This window comes from Solea solea, chromosome 18 (genome assembly GCF_958295425.1).
Source record: "Solea solea chromosome 18, fSolSol10.1, whole genome shotgun sequence".
Classification (NCBI taxonomy): Eukaryota; Metazoa; Chordata; class Actinopteri; order Pleuronectiformes; family Soleidae; genus Solea; species Solea solea.
The window spans coordinates 10776431-10796275 of record NC_081151.1 but is presented as its reverse complement, the minus strand read 5'-3'; the positions used below and the strand labels follow the sequence as shown (position 1 = coordinate 10796275).

Genomic DNA, 19845 nt, shown 5'->3' with positions numbered 1-19845 from the left:
TAAAAGTGAGTGATCAGAGACACACATGTACACCCATGCAGTCAAGTGAGGTGACTGTGCAGCCACTTCCTGTACAAACCTTGGCTGTCATACGTGTTTGACTAGACCAGCAGAGCGTGACGACTGTGTGTGAGGTTGTCAACAGCACTGAAAATTAAAACCCCACTGGAGGGAGCTGTGGTACGGAGCATCATGCACTGAGATGAGAGCAGTGCCCAGAATACAGGACTACACACTGTGACACACAATGAGATGTGACCATGTTTAATCGCTGACTGCATCATCAAAATAACATCACTAAGCACAAATGTGCTCATCAAATCTTTTTTTGAACACAAAACATCAAATTTACAAATAGTGGAAAGAGAAAAAGATAGAGACAGCAGAAGATCACATCAGATTCCAGTCTTGCCACAGAAATCTGAGGCTGCAGTGGAAACAGATTCACCAGCATTGGACAGTAGCAGCAGGCTCCTCACAATTTAGCACTGACTGCATGAATCAGTGAAGCCAGTCATGTGTCAGTGAAGCACTTTCAGCTTAAATATCAATAAATTGTGTTTGAAATGCCCTTATTCTAGTGTTGTTGCTGACCATGTTCATACCTTTCTTTATATCCACAGTTCAATGACCTCCCCAGTGTATTAGAGTAGAACTTTTCTGATGTGATAGAAGAGGAAATTGGCAGCATGTCTGCAGATGATGACCAGCAGAAATGATGCGGTCTGGTCAACATGGAGCAACAAAGCAGAACTGAGATGAAGGGCCTACCCTTTCTTATAAAGTGCTTCAGTAAGTGTTTATCTTCTTACAAATAAGATAAGTTGAATAGTTGTGGCTATTTTCACATCTTGTGGCCACAGGGACACCTGGCATTTTTATAAAAGAGTTTGGAGAGTGTTTTATGTTCCTGTTCAAGATTCAATCTCCTTTTAACTAACTTATGGACTCCACAATAATCCTGCTAAAGCTCCACTAGGTTCACCATCTTTATATCCTCTATGGTGCTGGACAGGCAGCAAACAGATTACTTTTAAATAAACATGTTCCCAATTCTCAAGTCCAATGCCACGTTTATATCATGGTACAGTTCAGTCTGGTACGGTATGGTATGGTTTGGAAAGCAAAATCCCAGGGCCAGGCTTGTGTTTAGATTGAGAACAGTACCTTTACTTGGTAGGTGAGGTGTGGGCTGTGGGCTGTGGGCTTTGCCCCATCACCATGTCTGTGATGTATGTACGTGACATCGTACTGATGTAACAAATGTGACACAACAGACAACAATGGAGGACATCCAGTAGGTCTTTTTTTCCTGCTCGGTTTGTGACTCTTTGTCTCAACAAGACATCAAGCTTTGTATAAGAATAGATTGTGAGCATTGAAGAGACACCGGTGGTAAGGCACTGACGTTTGTCTAATCAGCTGACTGTTGTGGGTAGAGCCAGTCTAGATCCACCTGGACCGTACTGTACTATTTCTCTCTGGTACCCCAAGGGAAGAGTGTCAAAGAATGGAATGGTTTGGGTCAGTTATTTTGGTACATTTCTAGGAAATGCAAAAGAAAAATAAGTACTGTACTGTACCAAACAGTACAGTACAGTAACAAACACAGCTAAACACCAGACACCAAAAAGCTCCGTGGAGATGAGAGGAACCTGTCATCACTTCAGCATGTTCCAGATTGTCTGTAGTCAGATGTCGGAGCACAAATGTCCACATAAATTTCTCCAGATAATCTCCAGAGCTTCTCCTGTCTGCTTCCTAGTCAGAGCTCTGGATAATGTTTGAGTGAGCTGAGCACAGCAGGAGGAAGTCTATATAATTCACAGCGAGTGTCCTGTCTTCTGCAGGCTCAGATCACTCCTCGCAATGAATCCTCCAGAGATTCTCCTGGCGGTGTGATCGAATCTGACCCAGACATTCTCCCACATTCATAACATAAGAATCAGCTTATGAGTAAACCTGTACACATTAAACATAAAGTGTGGCAGCTGTTATTGACCATATAAAGATATTGATTAATGTACCTCCAACTCTTGGGACATGAGCATATTGTAATCTACCAATCAACGCAAAATAACAAATAAAGAGATTCAGAAATCTTGAATAAAAAATGTCTTATGGTTCCTTAAAGAGCCGTTGTTAACTGTAGTATACTGCATGTATATTGTTAAATAATTTACTACATGTTTTGTTGTTTCTCTGCCTGGCAACTGTGAGAATAGGATTTTGTGGTATTTGTGTCAGTTTCAGGCCACCATATGCTACACCAGAGACCTACTGTGGTGCTTTCAAATTGATTTCTTACCAGTACTTTTGTCTTTTATCTGCTGTACGAGCAGACACTCTTTTCTGTTTTAGCTGAAAAAAACCACTGAGGACACGGTTGCTAAGGTGATCCATTTATTTACCAAGACCTGGCTGCACAATCTGCAGAACATTTCCTCCTGTAAATGAGGTTTGGTGAATGTGTGAAAAAACGTTTGAGTCAAATCCCATTCCTGAACATGTTTGAACGCAATATGTCCTCAGGACACATTAGCAACCGCCTCCACAGCTAAAGCTGCTCGCTGCAGGTTCTTTCTTCTTTTTTTTTTACGTTTATTAGCACCCGGTCATGTTTCATGTTACAGTAGCATAAGTAGGGTCATGACTCATTTAGCTCCTCCTGATTTTTTTTCTCTCTGTACCTCTCACTCATGCAGAGGCAAACAGACACGTTTGTACAGTCAAACTTGTTAAAAACATAATTTTGTTCTCACAGCAGACATAACATCAGAGTGTAAAGGGAAGCCAGATCTGATCCCATGTGGTTTTATCAAATGTATCCAGGACACATTTTAACGTCAGGTGTGAGCAGTCGTACTTAATGCCTGAGGTTTGTTTCTCTGTGACTCATTAAGCCACTCATTTATGCTCTTCTGCTATCTGTTTGACTTTCACAAACAGGCCTCAGGGGCTACAAAGTCATTTGAGGAACAAGAGAAAAATAGTCTCAAACAAAAGAATAGAGAAAAAAAGTTGCCCTTCTTTCCTCTCATCCTTCACCATTAACATTTTAGAGTAAAACATTTTACAGGTGCTCAGGTCTTACACATAAGTGCAGTGTGCTGTAATTACTGCTAGCAGGCATCTTTCAAAAAAATCCAACACTTGATGAATCGAATGTGTAACACTTCCATAATAACCCAGACACATCCCCAACTAACATAAGACTGCAGTGGAGTACACTTGAGAAACTGTTCAGAGACACGGAATCAATCTAGATATAAAATGACTGCCCACAGCAAGAAAGTCATTGATTTGAGTCACAGTTTTTCTTTTTGTGTGAAGCTCTCTGAGTCACAAAAGCTGTATTTAAATGGGTTTTTGACTGGTGAGAATGCATTTAATTAGCATTCACTCTTGGGTCAAATGACTGCAATGCCCAAAGGCGTTTATCGGCTTTATATCAGCATTGGTGGGAATGTCAGACTCTGGTAAACACCTCAATTTCTTCTTCATCCTCTTCTTCATTTTCAGCAGCAGTGCAAATTCCTGCACACCCTGGTTTCATTTATGCCTTTTGGCATGAATGTTTGCAGTGAAATAGTTTCCCAACTTTGGACGATGATTGATTAAAAGAGTGACCCAAGTAAATTATACAAAATATTAGCAATCACTACACACGGGTGATGCAGGGATGAAAAAAAAAAAAAAACATACCACAAGGGAAACCAACCACTGACTGTGGAAATAGTGTCAGCCAGGGACTCACATATCCTGGGTATACCCACTCATTTCAGTGTGAAAGAGGCTCTCATATCCTCATGCTGACCTGCTCACAATAACAATCTTAAGTTGCTGTTTAGCTAATGTTTAGCTAATGTTTATCATGTTAATCCAGTGGTTCTCAAATGTTTTATACCAAGTAGCACCTGAGAAAATATTGACTCTCATAGTAACACTATTATCACCAATGTTAAAATACAATGGTGTAAGAAATAGACCGAGCAAAGTCAAATACAGACTTTTCACAGTAGGCAGATTTATTACCAATAAGATAATTTGCTCTCTCCTCATCATCCTCTTCCTCACATATACTTCAGACACTGGTATGGTGAAATTAGATTAAGATAGAGTGAGAGATAAAGTGACTAATTACATTTTTTTATGCACCCTGATCAAAATCCTCAGCTCCACTCCGATCACATACCCTGGTACATACAGTAGAACAGTATTTCTGAAGTACTGCCACAGGAAGCTCACATACCACTACATCGGTTAACCATGGTGTTAACCGATGTAGTTCATTTTATTAGCATGCTATAGGTGTCACATACAGTAATTAATAAATAATTGTACAAATTAATAGTTTTGATTGCAGATATTTATTGAAAAATAAAAAATGTAATTCAGAATACAGAAGATATTTAAAATGGCAATTTTCTTTTCCCTGACGCTAATCTTTAATCTAATCTCTATTAGCTTGGTCATTTAGCTTGTTCTTTTAGCCCTACTTCACCTTGGCCTCCAATCATTTTTCAATCATACTTCATGGCAACCTTCATAAATTTAGTTCTTAGTTCTTCGATGTTTGAGGCACAATTCTCACACAGTGGTGAAAAGGACTGTGGTGGCTTGTACTAATACTAAGCAGCAGATTATAGACTAAGACCAGGTCAACATCAACGTTCTTGGTGTCATCCTGGTGTGTTTTTAGCTTTACTCATGTCCCAAATTCCCCTAAAACCATTATAAGCATTTAGGGCAATATCACATTGATGTGTATGTCTGTAGAAATGTGAAAATTGAATGTGATTTTGCTTCAGAAATGTGAGCTCACATGTATCTGTAGTTAGTTTACATGTGATCCTGGCAACTGGGCTGTCTCCCCAAGATACTTTGGGCCTGGTACTGATAGAATGAAAAATAATAAGAAGAAGCCACATTTGTTAGAGTCAAAACTGCCTCATACTCTATTAGGGAGTTTTCTCCAAATTGGCTAATTTCCATCATTTTAAGTAATTTTACCAGCACAAAAAGCTAATGGAAAGGCGGAGAAGCTTAGTGACTTAGCAAATTGAAAAGCTAATGGTGAAAGGAAAAGCAGTTAGTAAATTGAAATTCAAATTGGAATGGATATTGCCCTTTAATGTGCCTGATTATAGTCTGTACTGTTTGTTCACTTGCTGTATCCAGGTATTTATTACTCTAAATTACATTTTCAAAATTCTGTTTATGTGTTAAAATGATGTATTGTTTTTATGGTCTATATATTGACTGCTTTATATTGTAAATTGCTTTTAACTAACTAACCTGTAGTTAACTTCATGTCCAATGCTTTTATACTGGAACACAACCCAGAGCTCATGACCTTAGATTAAGGTCAAATCTTTACCGTTCATATACAGTACCGTGACAGTTTAGACTTAATTACTGCGAGGCTCCCTGCTGTCACAGCTGCTGGTCTTATCAAAGCCAACATGTTCATCTGTCTTGTGTGGACACACCAGACTGAACAGATTGAAAACCAAACACAGCCACAGATATATAGGCGGAATTATTCTTCACTTTTTAAGACAGCTTACAGTTTTACTGTTGACTGAGATTTTTCTCCTCATCTCTGCTTGCCTCTCTGTCTCCTGTCTGTCTCTCACACATGCACACACACACACACACTTGCGTTGGAAACAAAGAGGGAGGGAGAGTCAGTTTTATTCTTTGCTTGTCAGTCACACAAAACATGAAGATGACTGGCCCAGTTTTAGCAAGACTGTGGTGAACAGTCTTGTGTTTTTATGCAAGTCCCTCATTTTATGGAATGTTAAAAATGCGTGTCTTATAGTGAAGCAATTATATAACCAATTGTTGGCTTACGAGCAAGAAATGGTTAAATGCTGTATTTCACACCAGTGATTTAATAAAATGGAAGAAAATGTAAAATGTCACATTATGCTAGTCATTGCACGTGAACTATACTGTATCAAATTTTTTTTTAATTATGGCCTACAGTTCAAAAAATGTAAATATGTTCCTCAAAGTATTATAATATTTCCTAAGATGAATTTGAAGGGATTTTCAATGCAGAAATGCCCATTCTCTGAAAGTATGTTCATCTGTACACTCACTCAGTACTTCACTTGACCAGAGCTCCTTCAGCATCAATTACTGTATTGATAGAACAGAAAGCACAGATACAGCACCACAAGTGAAGAGCTGTGAGTCACTGCATCTGTATATGCCCCATCTTGTTTAGACTTCACAACGAAGTGATGTGTTTTAGTATGTAGGCCATCCATCTGCCTGTGGCACTGAAGCCCAGGTTGCCTTGATGGTGGTGTTCAGCCTGTATTGTTGGGTCATGTGTTTCTCATCTTTCTCTTGACAATACCCCAAAGACAAAAAACCTCTATGGTGCTTTAACTCAAGCAAGTTGTCTGACCAGTCAAGAGTAAAGTAATATCATGGTCAGCAAACCAGTTAAGCCATATTTCCACTGAGTGGTACGGTTCGGTTTGATTACATATTACATATTTTTTTGCGTTTTCATTAGGAATGGTACCAAAATAACCATCCTTGGATGTCCTCCATTGTTGTCTGTTGTGTTGTATTCGATGTCGACATTTGTTGTTGTCGCACTGACACGACGTTGTGGTACGTATCTTGCTGGCACGGCTATCAGACACAGTCTACACCCCGCCTACCAAGTAAAGGTACTGTTCTCAGTTGAAATGCAAACCTGACCCACGACTTTACCATTCCAAACCATACTGTGCTGTACCAAACTGAACTGTACCATGATGGGAACACGGCCTTAGAAGTAGGTTACTGAGGGCAGGTGGTATGCACTTATTTAAATCGTTTTATTTATATAGCGCTTTTCTAGTCTTGATGAGCACTCAAAACTGCTTGACAGTTTTGCCATTCACCCATTCACACCCTTTCACTCACATACAGCGCATCTATATGCATCACTCATCACATTTCTATCACTCATCTTTCATACCCGTTCACACGCTGCCAACGCAGCTATCAGGAGCATCGTAGGGTTAAGTGTCTTAACACATCGACGTATAGACTAGCGGAGCCAGGAATCAAACCCACAACCTTCAACCACTGAGCTATCATCGCATCGGATCAAATCTAAATTCTCCTTATAGATGGCTGTGTTGACTTGAGAAAACACAGTGGAGCTACACCAGCAGATGACATGGCACACCAAATCATCACCAACTGTGAAAACTTCACACTGGACTTGAAGCCACTCATCACTTTTCCTCCAGACTCTGAAACTTTGATTTCCAGAAGAAATGCTGAACTTTCTTTTTTAAGGAAGACTTTGGACAATGAAGCAATCGATTAGTTCTTTGGCTCCTTAGCTTGGCTTGATACCAGGAATGTACAGTTGTAGCCAGTTTCCTGAAGACATCTGCGTGTGCATGGTGACTGTTGATGCACTGACTGCAGCCTTAGTCCACCCCTTTGTGAAGCTCTGCTAACGTCTTGAATCCCCTTCAGTTGAACATCTTGTCAAGGCTAAACCTAGCCCTACCACATTTTCCCTCCCAGTCTACTCTCCAATGATACAACACTCAGCTAACATCCAGGACTTTCAGCGCTGACCTTCTGTGGCTTACCTTCTTAAATGAAACAGAAATATAGGTGTTCACCAATGGAACCAATGGAAAGAAAACAATGTCAGTCAAAACAAAAGTGTTTAATATCCAAACTAAAAGGACCCTTGTCTTAAAACTATGTTTGTTTTAGTTGTTATGAAAAAGGAAAAATGTGTCTGACATTTTTTAAAACTCAAATGTGATGTTGCTGTCCTCAAATCCAGTATAACGGGCTTCATGCAGCTCATTGCTGTTTTTGAATTTCATATTTTCTAACATGCATGTCCACTGTTAAATCATTCACGAAGAAGGCAAAAACGCGTTGCTACTGGTCATTGATTTACTAACGATAATAATAGACCCTGTTTCTGTTTTTCCTCCTTATAGCAGTACATGGTCAAATGATGGTGCTGATGATGACGATGTTATACTGCACTGTATAGGATACAGTGAATATCCATTGTTGCCTCTCCGTCTCTCTCTCACTCTCCCTGCCGCCTCCACATGATGCGCGTTGCATTAACGCTGAGGTGAAGAGTGGGAGGTAGAGGGCAAACTGAGAGGGCTAAAAGAGAGAAGGAGAGGAACAGAGAGATAGTGTTTTGTGTGTGGGAGCCTGAAAGATGGATGGATGGATGCATTGATAGATAGATGGATAGATAGATGGATAGATAGATCGATAGATAGATCTTTATACTACATCTCCTATGGTACCCTATTTCTAAATAGTCTGCTTGTGATGATCTCCTAAGGGCAACCCACTCAGGTCAAACTAAATCTAGAAGGGATTGAGAGAAGGTGGAGAGAAAGATAAAAAAAAAAATGCAACACAGAGAGATGATAAGTGACAGATAAGAATGAGAGATGTGCTAATGGAGAAAGAAAAGAGAGGCAGATGGAGAGGAGAAGTTGGTCTCTTTGCTGCTCCAAAGCTCTTAAATCCCTAAAGCTCTGTGGAGTGTAATAGAAGGGGAGAAAGAGAGAGAAAGAGAGAGAGAGAGGAAGAGAACGAAAGAGCGAGAGGCTATGTTGATGAGAAGAAAAGCGAGGCGAGGGAGAGAGCGAAAAGGAGAGGAGGAGGAGGGTTTGCGTTGGTGTGTTGGTTGGCAGAGAGAGCGCTTGTCAAAAAAAGCCTTCCTCTGACAGAAGGCATGATTCACAGGAGAGAGAGAGGGAGAGAGAGAACGAGAGGGAGGGAGGGAGGGAGACAAGTGACAGAAAAATAGAAAAGCAGCAGAGATAAAGCGAGGGAGACAGAGAGGAACGACAGTGGCAGGGATACCGGTGAGAAAAAACAAATGAGGATGCAGGTTTGAGACAGGATGACAACACCTGACCACGATGGAGCTGAGTTGGATGGACTGGATTAGCTGATGAAGCCTTTTAATGACTGCGAGCGTGTTGATAAGGTTCTGGCTTTTCTATGGATCAGGGTAAAATAGAGCAGGTGGCAGCAGCAGTGATGAAAGAGAGGGTGTGTGTGTATGTGCATGTGTGTGTGTATTTGGAGGAAGGCTGCTCTAGAATGCTGGCATGCTGAAAAGATAGAGGAAGAGATAGAGGCTCGGGATGGTTCTCAGCTATCAATAGACTCATTTGATGGAGGATAACTCATTTGTGGGAAAGGCATCACTAATACAAACATCTGACTCCTTTATATGACATTGGGTGAAGAATATAAGTGTTGATAATTTTGTGGGAAACTGACAGATGCCATTCTTTTCTTTCTTTTTCATGTGGCAAATGACGTTCCCTGAATGTAGTTTTGAAAAAATGTTGTTTGACTTAATTCATTAGTTGTTCTGTGGGGAAATGAGTCACTGCTCCGTTGAGTTTGCCAGATCACTCTATCACTCTATTTTTTACTTTATGTCACATTTAGAGCTAATCAGCATATTAAATCATGTTTTGCTGCAGAAAGCCGGAGTTAAGCAAGTTGCTATACCCTTCAATACCTTCGGTTTAGGAACGTCTCTAGCAAACCAACATTTTTGCCCTTATGTTTTTGACATGTTGGATAATTCAGCATCAGATTTCTCTTATTGATGGAGGTGGCTTTGAGGGAATATTGGTTTATTTTTAGCACCACGTTTGCATTGAGCTTTAATGCTGAATACTAAAAATGGTCATGTTAACTTCACTTAAAGAGTTTATGATTTGTTGACCTGTCTTTGAGGTTTGTTTTTTCAGTTCTCCAATAACATCTATGAAACTAACCAACAGGTTTAGCCGTGTAAGGCATCAACATTTTGCTGAGTGTTGGCATGTTCTATTAACTAACGTCCTTCTAGAAAAATAAGTTAATAAGTACAGTAATGCCTGTAAGATGTATTGATAGAGTTATGCAACTAGAGCTTCAATATTTAAGTGTTAGTCTGGCCTTCCAAGAAAGACATAGCATATACAGTGTACCATTTTTCCACTGTAGAGTTGTACATTTTGTTTATATCTTCTTTTGGTCTAGCCTGTGATGCAGTTCTGAGGACTGTTGGTTAATTATATAGTGTAAGATTCAAGGTTTATAAATACATTTGGCCAGGGCTGCAGTGTGGACCTCACTGTTTAACCAGGCCTTGGAGTAAATGATCAATAAACTAACTACCAGTAAATAAAATGTTGTACTTTTTGGGCAACAGTCTCAGGAAACACTTAAAAGCAATTTGGTTTTCATGTGATTCTCGCAGACAGGGCTGCAAGTCACTGATGGGTGGAAGTCAATGGTTTGATTTGGAGTGATTGTTTTCAGATAGGTTTTTGGCTACTTTTACTTTCATTGTAAAGTAAAGTATTCAGTGGATACTGCTGGTTTGAAATTAGAGGCATTTCAACAGTTTCAACATTGCATCTTCATTTCATAAGATGAACCACAATATCTTTGACAGACTGATTTCTGTATGTATGTATGTTTGTACAACTGGTTTCACTGGTTTAGTGGTTCCTTGAGACATCAGGAAAACATGTTTAAGATTAGTGGACTTTAAAAAGTGTTCAATACCATCTCAACATTGACTATGCTAACAACCACTCACTGATATGACAAATCTATTTTCTTTCTTTCTATCTATTGGTTTCTTTTCCACAGGGAAAATGATGGAGATCAACAAATACTGTCAGATTGAGCCAAGAAGATTTAATTGGATTCAGTTCTCCACCCACTGCTCTCCTTCTTTCTGTTCCTCTGTGTCTGATTGACTAATACGCTGCCTGATAAACACTTAAATGGCTCTGAAAAGGTAGTCAATAAACAACTGCAAAGAAATGCAGTCATGCTGGAAAATTGTGGGACTGAAGATGAGCCAAGATCAGTAACACTGTGGACATAAAAACTGGACATATTCGTCTGATCTTTTCTTATGTTTCTCTAAAATCAGTGTGGAATGTAGAAATACATCTCCAAGGATAATGTAGATGTAGGTGTTTACAGTACATGGAGACTTTGAGAAGAAGAATTTTCTTTTCGACACAAGATTGTCCTGACATCTCATCATAACAGAAGATATATGGTTCAGTATATTAAAGTGAATGTAACGTTGCTTCAGTTCTTTCAGTTTTTCATGGCCCTCGGAAAGCCAGCTGCCATGTGTCTTGCACATTCTGAAAGGCCAGTTTCAAGCAATTCTTTTCAGATTTTGTGAAATCAACAACTTCACAATTCACACTTCAAACTTCACACGTGCCTCCCACCGACCCCTCCCACCATCAGCTATCCATCCAAGCATGGGCAAGCCTCTTAGCCGTCCTGGGTGTTTCAGGAAGAGCTCCTGCTGCCTGGAGAAACATGGAGCTGGAGATGGGAGAGTGGGAGGGCGAGATGGGGGAGTGGAAGGGGGATATGGAGATGGCTACATACCCCAGCGTTCCATCTATGACACCATGTGTATCAATCAACAGATTGACAGCCATCACCACCACCCTGGAGGGTCCATACGGCGAGAGGGGGGGCTTGAGGGAAATTTTAGCTACTCTGCAAGTGGCTCCCTCAGGGTTTGCAGATCCCCAGCCGATATGTTTGACCCACAGCCCCGCTCTTTAACTCCAAATCCCTCATTTGTTCGGCGATTGGATGAAAGAGCCATTTATGATTCTTTGAAGCTTGGGGGTCAGGATGTCAATGGTGGTGGCTGCCACTCCCCAGAACATTTTACCCGATCAGTTTCTCCCTCTGTATCCTCATTCTCAGCACCAGGAGTTTCCTCCTCGTCTAAGAAACATCACCACCACCATCACCATCACCATGGAGACAGCACAAAGAGCAGAGATGGACGACATTCCTGGAAAGTCTTGACACCTCCACAACACCTAGAGTGTGTGGAGCTTAGAACAAATGAAATGATGGACAGAGGAGGGGGATATTTAAATCCTGGGCATTATCCTCCTCAAGGAGGTCAGTCCTCCTCTCTTACCTCTCCCCTTATTTCCCCCTTCTCTGGCTCTCCACTTTCTTCAGGCTACCATACTCCAGTTTTTTTCTCACCTGCCAAACCTCGTCCCAGTCAATCTCAGAGTTTGCGTTGTTCCCCTCCCCATGTCGTTCAACCAAGGCACTACTCCCAAACCCAGAGTCTACGGCTGTCACCACCCCAAGAGCTTAAACGTTCACCCTATCGATCTCCACTTGTTCAGCTGTCCGCTCATGACCTTGAGCAGGACCTGAGGGATCGTGGAGGAGGGTGGAACCGCAGTGAGCGAGAAAGGGAATGGGAGAGGGAGAGGGAAAGGGAGATGGAGCGAGGGTGGGCCCAGCGAGAGTGGGAAAGAGAGAGGGAGAGGGGGAGACTGGAGAGGGAGAGAGCAAGAGAAAGAGAAAGGAGGGAAACATCATTTTTTGGGACATTTGGGTATGGTCGGCCAGTTCCTCTGAATTCAGAGAGGGATTCTGTGTTTTTAGATCATGAACATGGTTTAGACACAACACCCCTGTTGCTTCCCCAGCCCTCACCTTCACCATCCCCCAGTGCTGCACCCAGAATGGGCACCAGTGTTGTGGGTAGGAATAGAGCTGGGTCAAAGGTTGGCCTTGAAAATGTAGGTGGTGGGATGGTTTCCAAGTTTGATAATGGGAGTATTGGTTTGGTGTTAGTTGACAGCAAATCTGGATGTGGGCCAAGGTTAGTAAGTGAGGTTGATGCTGGGATCCATCATCACAGGTGTGAAAGCAGAGACAAATATGATAAAGGATCAAGGCCTAGCATTAAAAATGGTTCTGAAATAAGAATGGGTCCCCAGGTGAAAACAAGACCAGGAGGACGGGATTTTGAAGGCAAGGTGCAGTCTGGGGTAGCAATAGAAAATATGGCTCTATCTGTAAAGGAGGGACACAGGGGAGCAACAACTGGAGAAAAAAATGGAAGGGTTTTGGCTAAATCAGAATATAGTGCTGAGGCTACACCTTCAATTCTAAGTGATACCGAGAACAGGGATGGGCCAAGAAATGAACCTGAGATTGGAGCTGAATCTGATCAAGAAATAAAGCCAGAGTTTCAGGCAGGCATTGGGGCTAAAGTTAGTTCAAAACAGGTGGAGAATGTGATTGTAAAAGAAGCTGGAATCGGTCCTAAAGTTAACAATGAAGTTTATTCAGCTGTAGAGTACAGAGTAGATGCCAAACTTAACAAAGAAGTTAGGATGACAGCCGAGCCTGACACAGTGCAAGAGGCAGTGGTTTTAGATGAGACAGGGTCCAATAATGTTGAGTCTGCAATTGTCAGTGAAGTTCAGGACAGCACTGAGACTACAGATAAAGCTGTTACTGGACACAAGAATGAAACTGCCCCAACCTATCAGTCTGATAAAAAGCCCTTGGACATTGAAAAAAGTGAAACTAGCCATAAAAAGAAAGGCTCCAGGTCGCAGAAGTCCAAATCTTCCAAGTCTAGTTCCAGGACACGACCTGGCACAGCCACAGGGCTGCGACCAGGCATGGTCAGCCCACACATAAGCAGAGGGCTTGGAGACCTTGAGTCACCAGCCCCCTCTGACGGCATCGAATCCACTTGGCCTCGCCGTATCATTGTTAGAAAGAGGACTGTAAGGCAAGGTGGGGCACTCCACAACCTCCCTATTCTCCCCCCACTCCCTTCTGTCCTCTCAGCTTTAGAGAAAAGAAGACCACAAGCCCTTCTGCAACTGCGTTCAGAGAACCTTCCAACAAGCATAATAAATTTTGTGGGGCGATGCTCACTTAAAGAACCATCCAATTTAGAATCAGCACAGGTGGCCAGTTTGGTGGGCAGGGCCTCCTTGAAGGAGCAGAACTTGGAGCACTGGAGGGTCTGCAGAGAGTTGGATGAGCACAGGACATTGGGAAGCAAGGAGAAAGATGCAGAGAGCAGTAAGAAGATGAAAAGGGAGGAGAGGACTGGTACGGAAGAGAATAGAGAGGAGGAGAGAGACAAGAGAGACAAAAGGACCAAAGTGGGTGAGGAGAAAGAGAAGGTTACTGTCTTTGAGGGACTTGTAGAGGAAACCAAGCAAGAAATGAGACTGGATGAACATGAAGTCCAAGCTAATGCAAACAAATCTACAAAAGTGGAGAATGATGCTGAAACAATATCTGACAAGTTGGAGGGTATAAAAGATGGGATAAAAGAGCGACATGGACAAGAGCTGGAGGTGGTTAAATTACAAAAGGAAGAAGGTGAAGTGGAGGGAGGAGATGGAGAGACACTAGGAGATCAACGGGGCCCAGAGAGTTGGGATGCTGTCCTTGACATGGTTAACACATTGTGGGATGATGGCTGGGAGAAAGGGGGCAAAGGAGGAGAAGGTGATACAGATTCCTTCTCTGGCTCTCTGCAGCGTTGGCCTCTTCTTCGGCCACCAGTTGGCTTTGGAGGATCCCACCCGCCCTCCTCAGCTGCCTCAGAGCTCAGCCTTACAGAATTAGAAAGGAGAGCAAGGGAGCTGGACTCTGACCTGGAGCACTTAGACCTATCTCAGCCCCAGAGAGGCAAACGTGATTTAAACAACACACTGCTGGAGCCACAGAGGCAGCGAGCTGACATGTATCAAACACATCCTGGGCCTCAGAGAGAGAAGGTTCCATTGTTGACAGGTAGGTTTTTTTTTTTTTTTTAAAGAATCTAATACAATAATAACAATAATATACAGTTTTTTTTCTAATTGAAAAGCCTCCGTTTATCCTACGTTCACACTAAACACAAATAATTCACATTTAATACATCAACCCTCATTGTGTTTATTTGTTCATGCAAAGCAATAATGGCATTATTAGTTATAACTGTGCAGTGCATATTGTTACAATAGTTTTTTGTTGTTTTGAGCATTTTACAATTTTGTAAAACCTTCAGTTTACCTCTAGAACATATTTACTTCCTCTTCTCTCTTATCTTCAAATGGGTGCTGATTTGCTCTAAAAAGAAAAAAACCCTGAAAATTAAAATTAAATTCCTCTGTAGTGGCCCAGATTTTGTACTGCGTATCTTTGCTTGGAAACATGCATAAATGTTAATTATCTTTTTATTTTATTACATTTTAGCCCAAACCAGGGCAATGAGCAAACATTAATACAACCTGGAATCACTAGGGACACACATAAGTTGTTTGTTGCCTATTTGAATGACGTAACATTGTTCAGAAAAATGGATTAATTGACTCTAATTATGTTTGTTACATTATGTAACCATTTGAAACACACTGAATAGCTTCCTGTTTTCAGCGGATGCTCTTAATTGTTTTGTTGTGTGTGAATTCTTGGCTGGGATGTTGACAGTAAATTGTTTCATTAATACAGAGAACAAAATAATTACTGCCAGCAAAAGTATAGGGTCAGCAAAGTGTAAGATTTAATAATCGTAACCATAGTTACTATTTTGTCCTCATTAATATTAGGACGGTGCTGCAATATTTATTTATTTATTTATTTATTTATTTATTTCGGTCATGACATTTAGATCACTCATCACATAACATTGCAGTTCACACAATATACATAACCGAAAGGGAAAGCGGGAGAAGCAAAGCTTAACTAGTCCCGCCCCATTATCATCATACATTTCATTTCCTTTTTTTTTGCTTTTTTTTTTTTTTTTTTTTTTAATGACATTTTGACAAAGAAAACATGTTTCAGCATCCGGTAGCACTCAGAGATATAGTCTAGCTCTAGACAGTCAACTCAGACTCCATGTGTGTATGTACATGTGTCCATGGTGTTCCATCGCGCCGTTGCACCGTTTCCCCCAGTGTCTACAAATTTCTGTCTCTGACCTTTGTCATATTTTCTTTCTGTGTCAGTCTGTATCGATGAATATAACCTATGCGAGGAAATACAAACCTAGGGGGTGGAGTGGCTCAGTGGTTAAGACCGGTACCCTGTGTGCGAAAGACATCATGGTCGCAAGTTTGACTAAATAAGTTCGGAATAAATAGTTGAAATGTGTTGATGATATTTCCTGAGTCTTTTGTTTAATTTTTCAGGAGTGGGGAGTCGATCTCAGGTCATTCTGGAGCTCACATCTATGGCCTCACCAGCCTCAGACACAGACAGACCTGTTGACTGGACAAGCCAAGGCACTGGGACGTCCACTGCTGGCACAAGGTAAGACCATGAGCATATGAAGGCTGACTCTCTTTCTCTGCCCAAATTAACTAAAGTTATGACCAAAATCAATTCAAGCCAAGGCATTATACATGGCCCATTTTTGACAATTTTTCTTTGGGTTTTTTTTTATTTATTTTGTGGTTGCCCGCGTCATTACATTGAAATGGAACATGACACATTTAACCAGTTACTGAGGATTTCTCCAAGTCAGCTGCAATAACCTTACAAAAATATATGGCTCAAAATATTGTATGAACAAGACTGAATGTAGAAGAAATACTCATTACATATTTTATTAGTGTCTCTTAAAACCTATGCTATATAAATGTGAATTATACTGTATTTTGTTGTTGCGCAGCAGATTGTACTGTAGAAGTACTTTGATTTTATCCTTGTTTGAAACTCGACCTCCTCGTTGTGTTTGTCTGTTTGTTTCCACATCTTAAAGATGTGTGATAACACTAAGAAAATAAAGGACTTTTTGGTTTTGAATTTGTCTTAGTACAAAAATACTTTGTAGGTAATGTTTTCCTGGAAAATTAGAGAGCTAGCACATACTTTTATAATTGTGTTTCTGTCACCAAGATGTCAATGGAAGCATTCAAATTCGAGCTCTAAAAAAAACACACAAACTGATTGCGTTGATCAAATTCAGTAGGTTATGAAAAAGTTGATGGCAGGATGTGGTAATTAATGGTAGATATAGCATTAGATGTCAAAGTCACAGAAAATTAATTGGACACATTTGGGAATGTAACTGTCATGTGACTGCCTTGTCTTTTTTCTAGCTCGACTAAGGAGGACAGCTCTCCAGACTCCAATATAACACTGGAGTCCGACTCCAGTGGTGTCTTTCTCTCCTTATCCAATCAGAGTCAGGAGGACGGAGGCTCCGACAGCGACCAGCCAGTCAGTGGCTCGGACTTAGGCAGCAGCACGTCACTGGAGAAAGACGCAGAAGAAGGAGGCTTAAAGGAATGGGGAAGGGAGGAGAGTGCAGAGCTACAGTGGTGCTACCCGTCACTCCTCGAGACGTCACATGACGACTCGGGATTTAGTAAAACAGAGCAAACACACTGTGGAGAGGGCGATGAACAGAGCATGAGAGAAAGTGAGAGACAGAGGGAAGAAATACCACACAGGAAAAAAGTGACCCTAAGGGGGATTGAGTCCCCTCTTGCTCTGTCTCCCTCCAAACAAGCAGTCCGACGCTTTTTAGATCCTAATCAGAAACCAATCAGAAGCTCTGGACTGGACTGTGGTGACATAGATCCCTTTGTCCAATCGGACAGCTTTGTTTACCTCGCTGTTTCTGCAAGACGCGCCTCCCAAGGTGAAGTCACCGCATTGACAGAAGTTACCACCCTTGATACAAAACAAGATTTGATACAAAAAAGACTTGACAATATGATGCCACATTTCGGCAGCATGACAACACACTTGGACTGGTCAAATCCAGAACAGGCTGCCAAGCTGACTCACCTTGGCCCACAAAAGCCAGAGGAAGGTGATTTTCTGTGCACGGACAGCTTTGTCTATCTGGCTGCTCCAGCCTGTCTCCTGCTGGGGCCTCCAGGATCCACAGCTTACAGTGGCAGGTATGTACATTGTACATGTTTGTTTTCAATATCTCTAGTGCGTTGTATTGTTTGTGATGCAGTTTTGTTTATTATAGATAGTATTCCATTTATTCATTTTTAGTCATTAGGACCAGGTTCTGGTCTCCATGAGGACTACTGGTCCTGACAAGGTCAGTGTTTATGCCAGAAAAGGTCCTAAAGAGAGATCAAATATAAGTACACATATACAGTCTGGTTTCCATGACTCCAGAGGACATCGCATTGACTTACATTCATTTCCTGGAGACTCACTCTAACCTCAAAACTTAATAACTTAATCCCAATTCTAACCTTAATCCTAAAACCAAACTCAGAAAGTCTTTTTAAAGATACCATACAAGAAAACACACATACATACACATTCTTGTACGTTATTCTAAGTGAGGACAGTCATGCCAAAATTCATGCAATTATGGCTTAACGTCAAACAGTCAATCATTCAAACCCTCTTTTTTTTTTTTTTTTTTTTATATATTAAATGTTGTGTAGCACTTTAAATAAATATAAAATGCAACACCAAGTGCTTTACATTAAAAAACCCAATCACATTTACCCACCCAGGTACATTTACACACCTCAGTATATACAACCAAGAAGCTAAGGCCAGAATCAATGATACATTGCATTTGAACCTAACTCTTAACCTAACACTAACATAAACCTCATTCTAAGCCTAAAACCAGCCCTTTTATTTTTAGTTGCAGAATGTGAGAACCTTTCTAAAATGTCCTCACTTCCTGTGATACATGTCTTTTGGTCCTCATAAAGATATACATACAAGCAGAGCCAGTCCATAAAGATTTGGGCCAGCCCTGCATAGAAGTACACACACACACACAGACACGGGGAAGATTATAGCTTGCTTGTGCAGCCATGTCAGTGCACAGGATGACGCAGATGCCGTAGGATTGTTTTAAATAAATACATGCTAGTGATTTTTCCCTCACTTCAGTTCATTTGACTGATTCTGTCTGGCATGTTTTTTTCCAGGGATTCGGACTCAGAGAGTTCAGGTTCTGGCCCTGTTGATGTATCGGTACTGGGTTGTGATTCAGTGGCAGGAGACAGTGACTGGGACTCTGACCTGTCTGACTCAGATCCCAGTCGCTCCTCCAGAAACTGCGCTGCCGGAAACAAATCTGCCGGAGTGTCACGACCCAAGCGGCTGTCGACCGAACCCGACTGGGACTTGTTCGGAGAAGCGACTGAGCCTGAAGTGCTGACTGAGCTCTTCACAGAGCAGGACAGAAACAACAATGGCAGAGCAAGAACAGTTACCGGGGTAACCACCTGCATGCAAGGGACTCCAGGCATCCCCATGGCAACTCAGCCTGTCACTCCACCAGTGAATCCCTCAACAACAATAGAGCAGTCGTCCACGACGAAGAAAGTGACGTGGCAGTTCAAACCCACCCAGAGGTCCGTCTGCACAGGAAGCAGGAAGGAGAAAGAGAAGGATGTGACATCATCAACGTCATTTGTAAGGTTTACGGAAATGGACGGAGGTGAGACGCGTAGACCTCCCCCTTCATCTTCATCGTCATCATCATCTTCACCGTCATCGTCGTCCTCAGGTTGACACGTGAAGGACCTTGCGTTGTTGTAACATTTGGGAAAAGCTTTCGTTGCCTGAAGCTGATTGTGTCGCTGAAAGGTTTTGTTTTGTAGAAACTGCTTCAACACTTACAGCTTTTTCCTTGTTGTTTTTTGCCTGTGAATTTTGAATTTAGCTGCTGCCTTTGCCTTCTTATATATATATATATATATATATATATATATATATATATATATATATATATATATATATATAAAAAGACTTGCTAATTGTGGCATTTATTTTGTAGATTAGCCTAAATATAAAGTATATAACCAGTTTTACTTTGGGACAGTGTGACTTAGGCTAAACAGGTGGAGTTTATGTTCAAATACAAACGCTGAGAGAAAAGGAAGGTGAAATATGCACTAATGAGGTTTGTCAACAGTGAATGTTTGAAACAGGGTCAATTTATGAGTTACAAACACATATTCTATCTAAATAATATATATATTAAGAGTTCTGTGGGATTTT

The 19845-nt window shown here is 41.2% G+C and overlaps 1 protein-coding gene across 3 annotated transcripts; it reads left to right on the top strand.

Annotated features, from left to right (window-relative positions):
• Nucleotides 1-643: 643 nt before the first annotated feature.
• Nucleotides 644-19551, top strand: LOC131444921 (uncharacterized). Of its 3 annotated transcripts, none has more exons than XM_058615628.1 (5): nt 644-792; nt 10681-14652; nt 16035-16155; nt 16947-17756; nt 18768-19551. In XM_058615628.1, the coding sequence occupies exons 2-5, from the start codon at nt 11316-11318 to the stop codon at nt 19354-19356; spliced, it is 4857 nt and encodes a 1618-aa protein (XP_058471611.1). In that variant the 5' UTR covers nt 644-792; nt 10681-11315; the 3' UTR covers nt 19357-19551. The 3 variants fall into 3 exon arrangements, with proteins under 3 accessions (XP_058471611.1, XP_058471610.1, XP_058471612.1); XM_058615627.1 differs by lacking the exon at nt 644-792 and adding an exon at nt 8821-9007; XM_058615629.1 differs by lacking the exon at nt 644-792 and adding an exon at nt 8833-8882.
• Nucleotides 19552-19845: the final 294 nt, after the last annotated feature.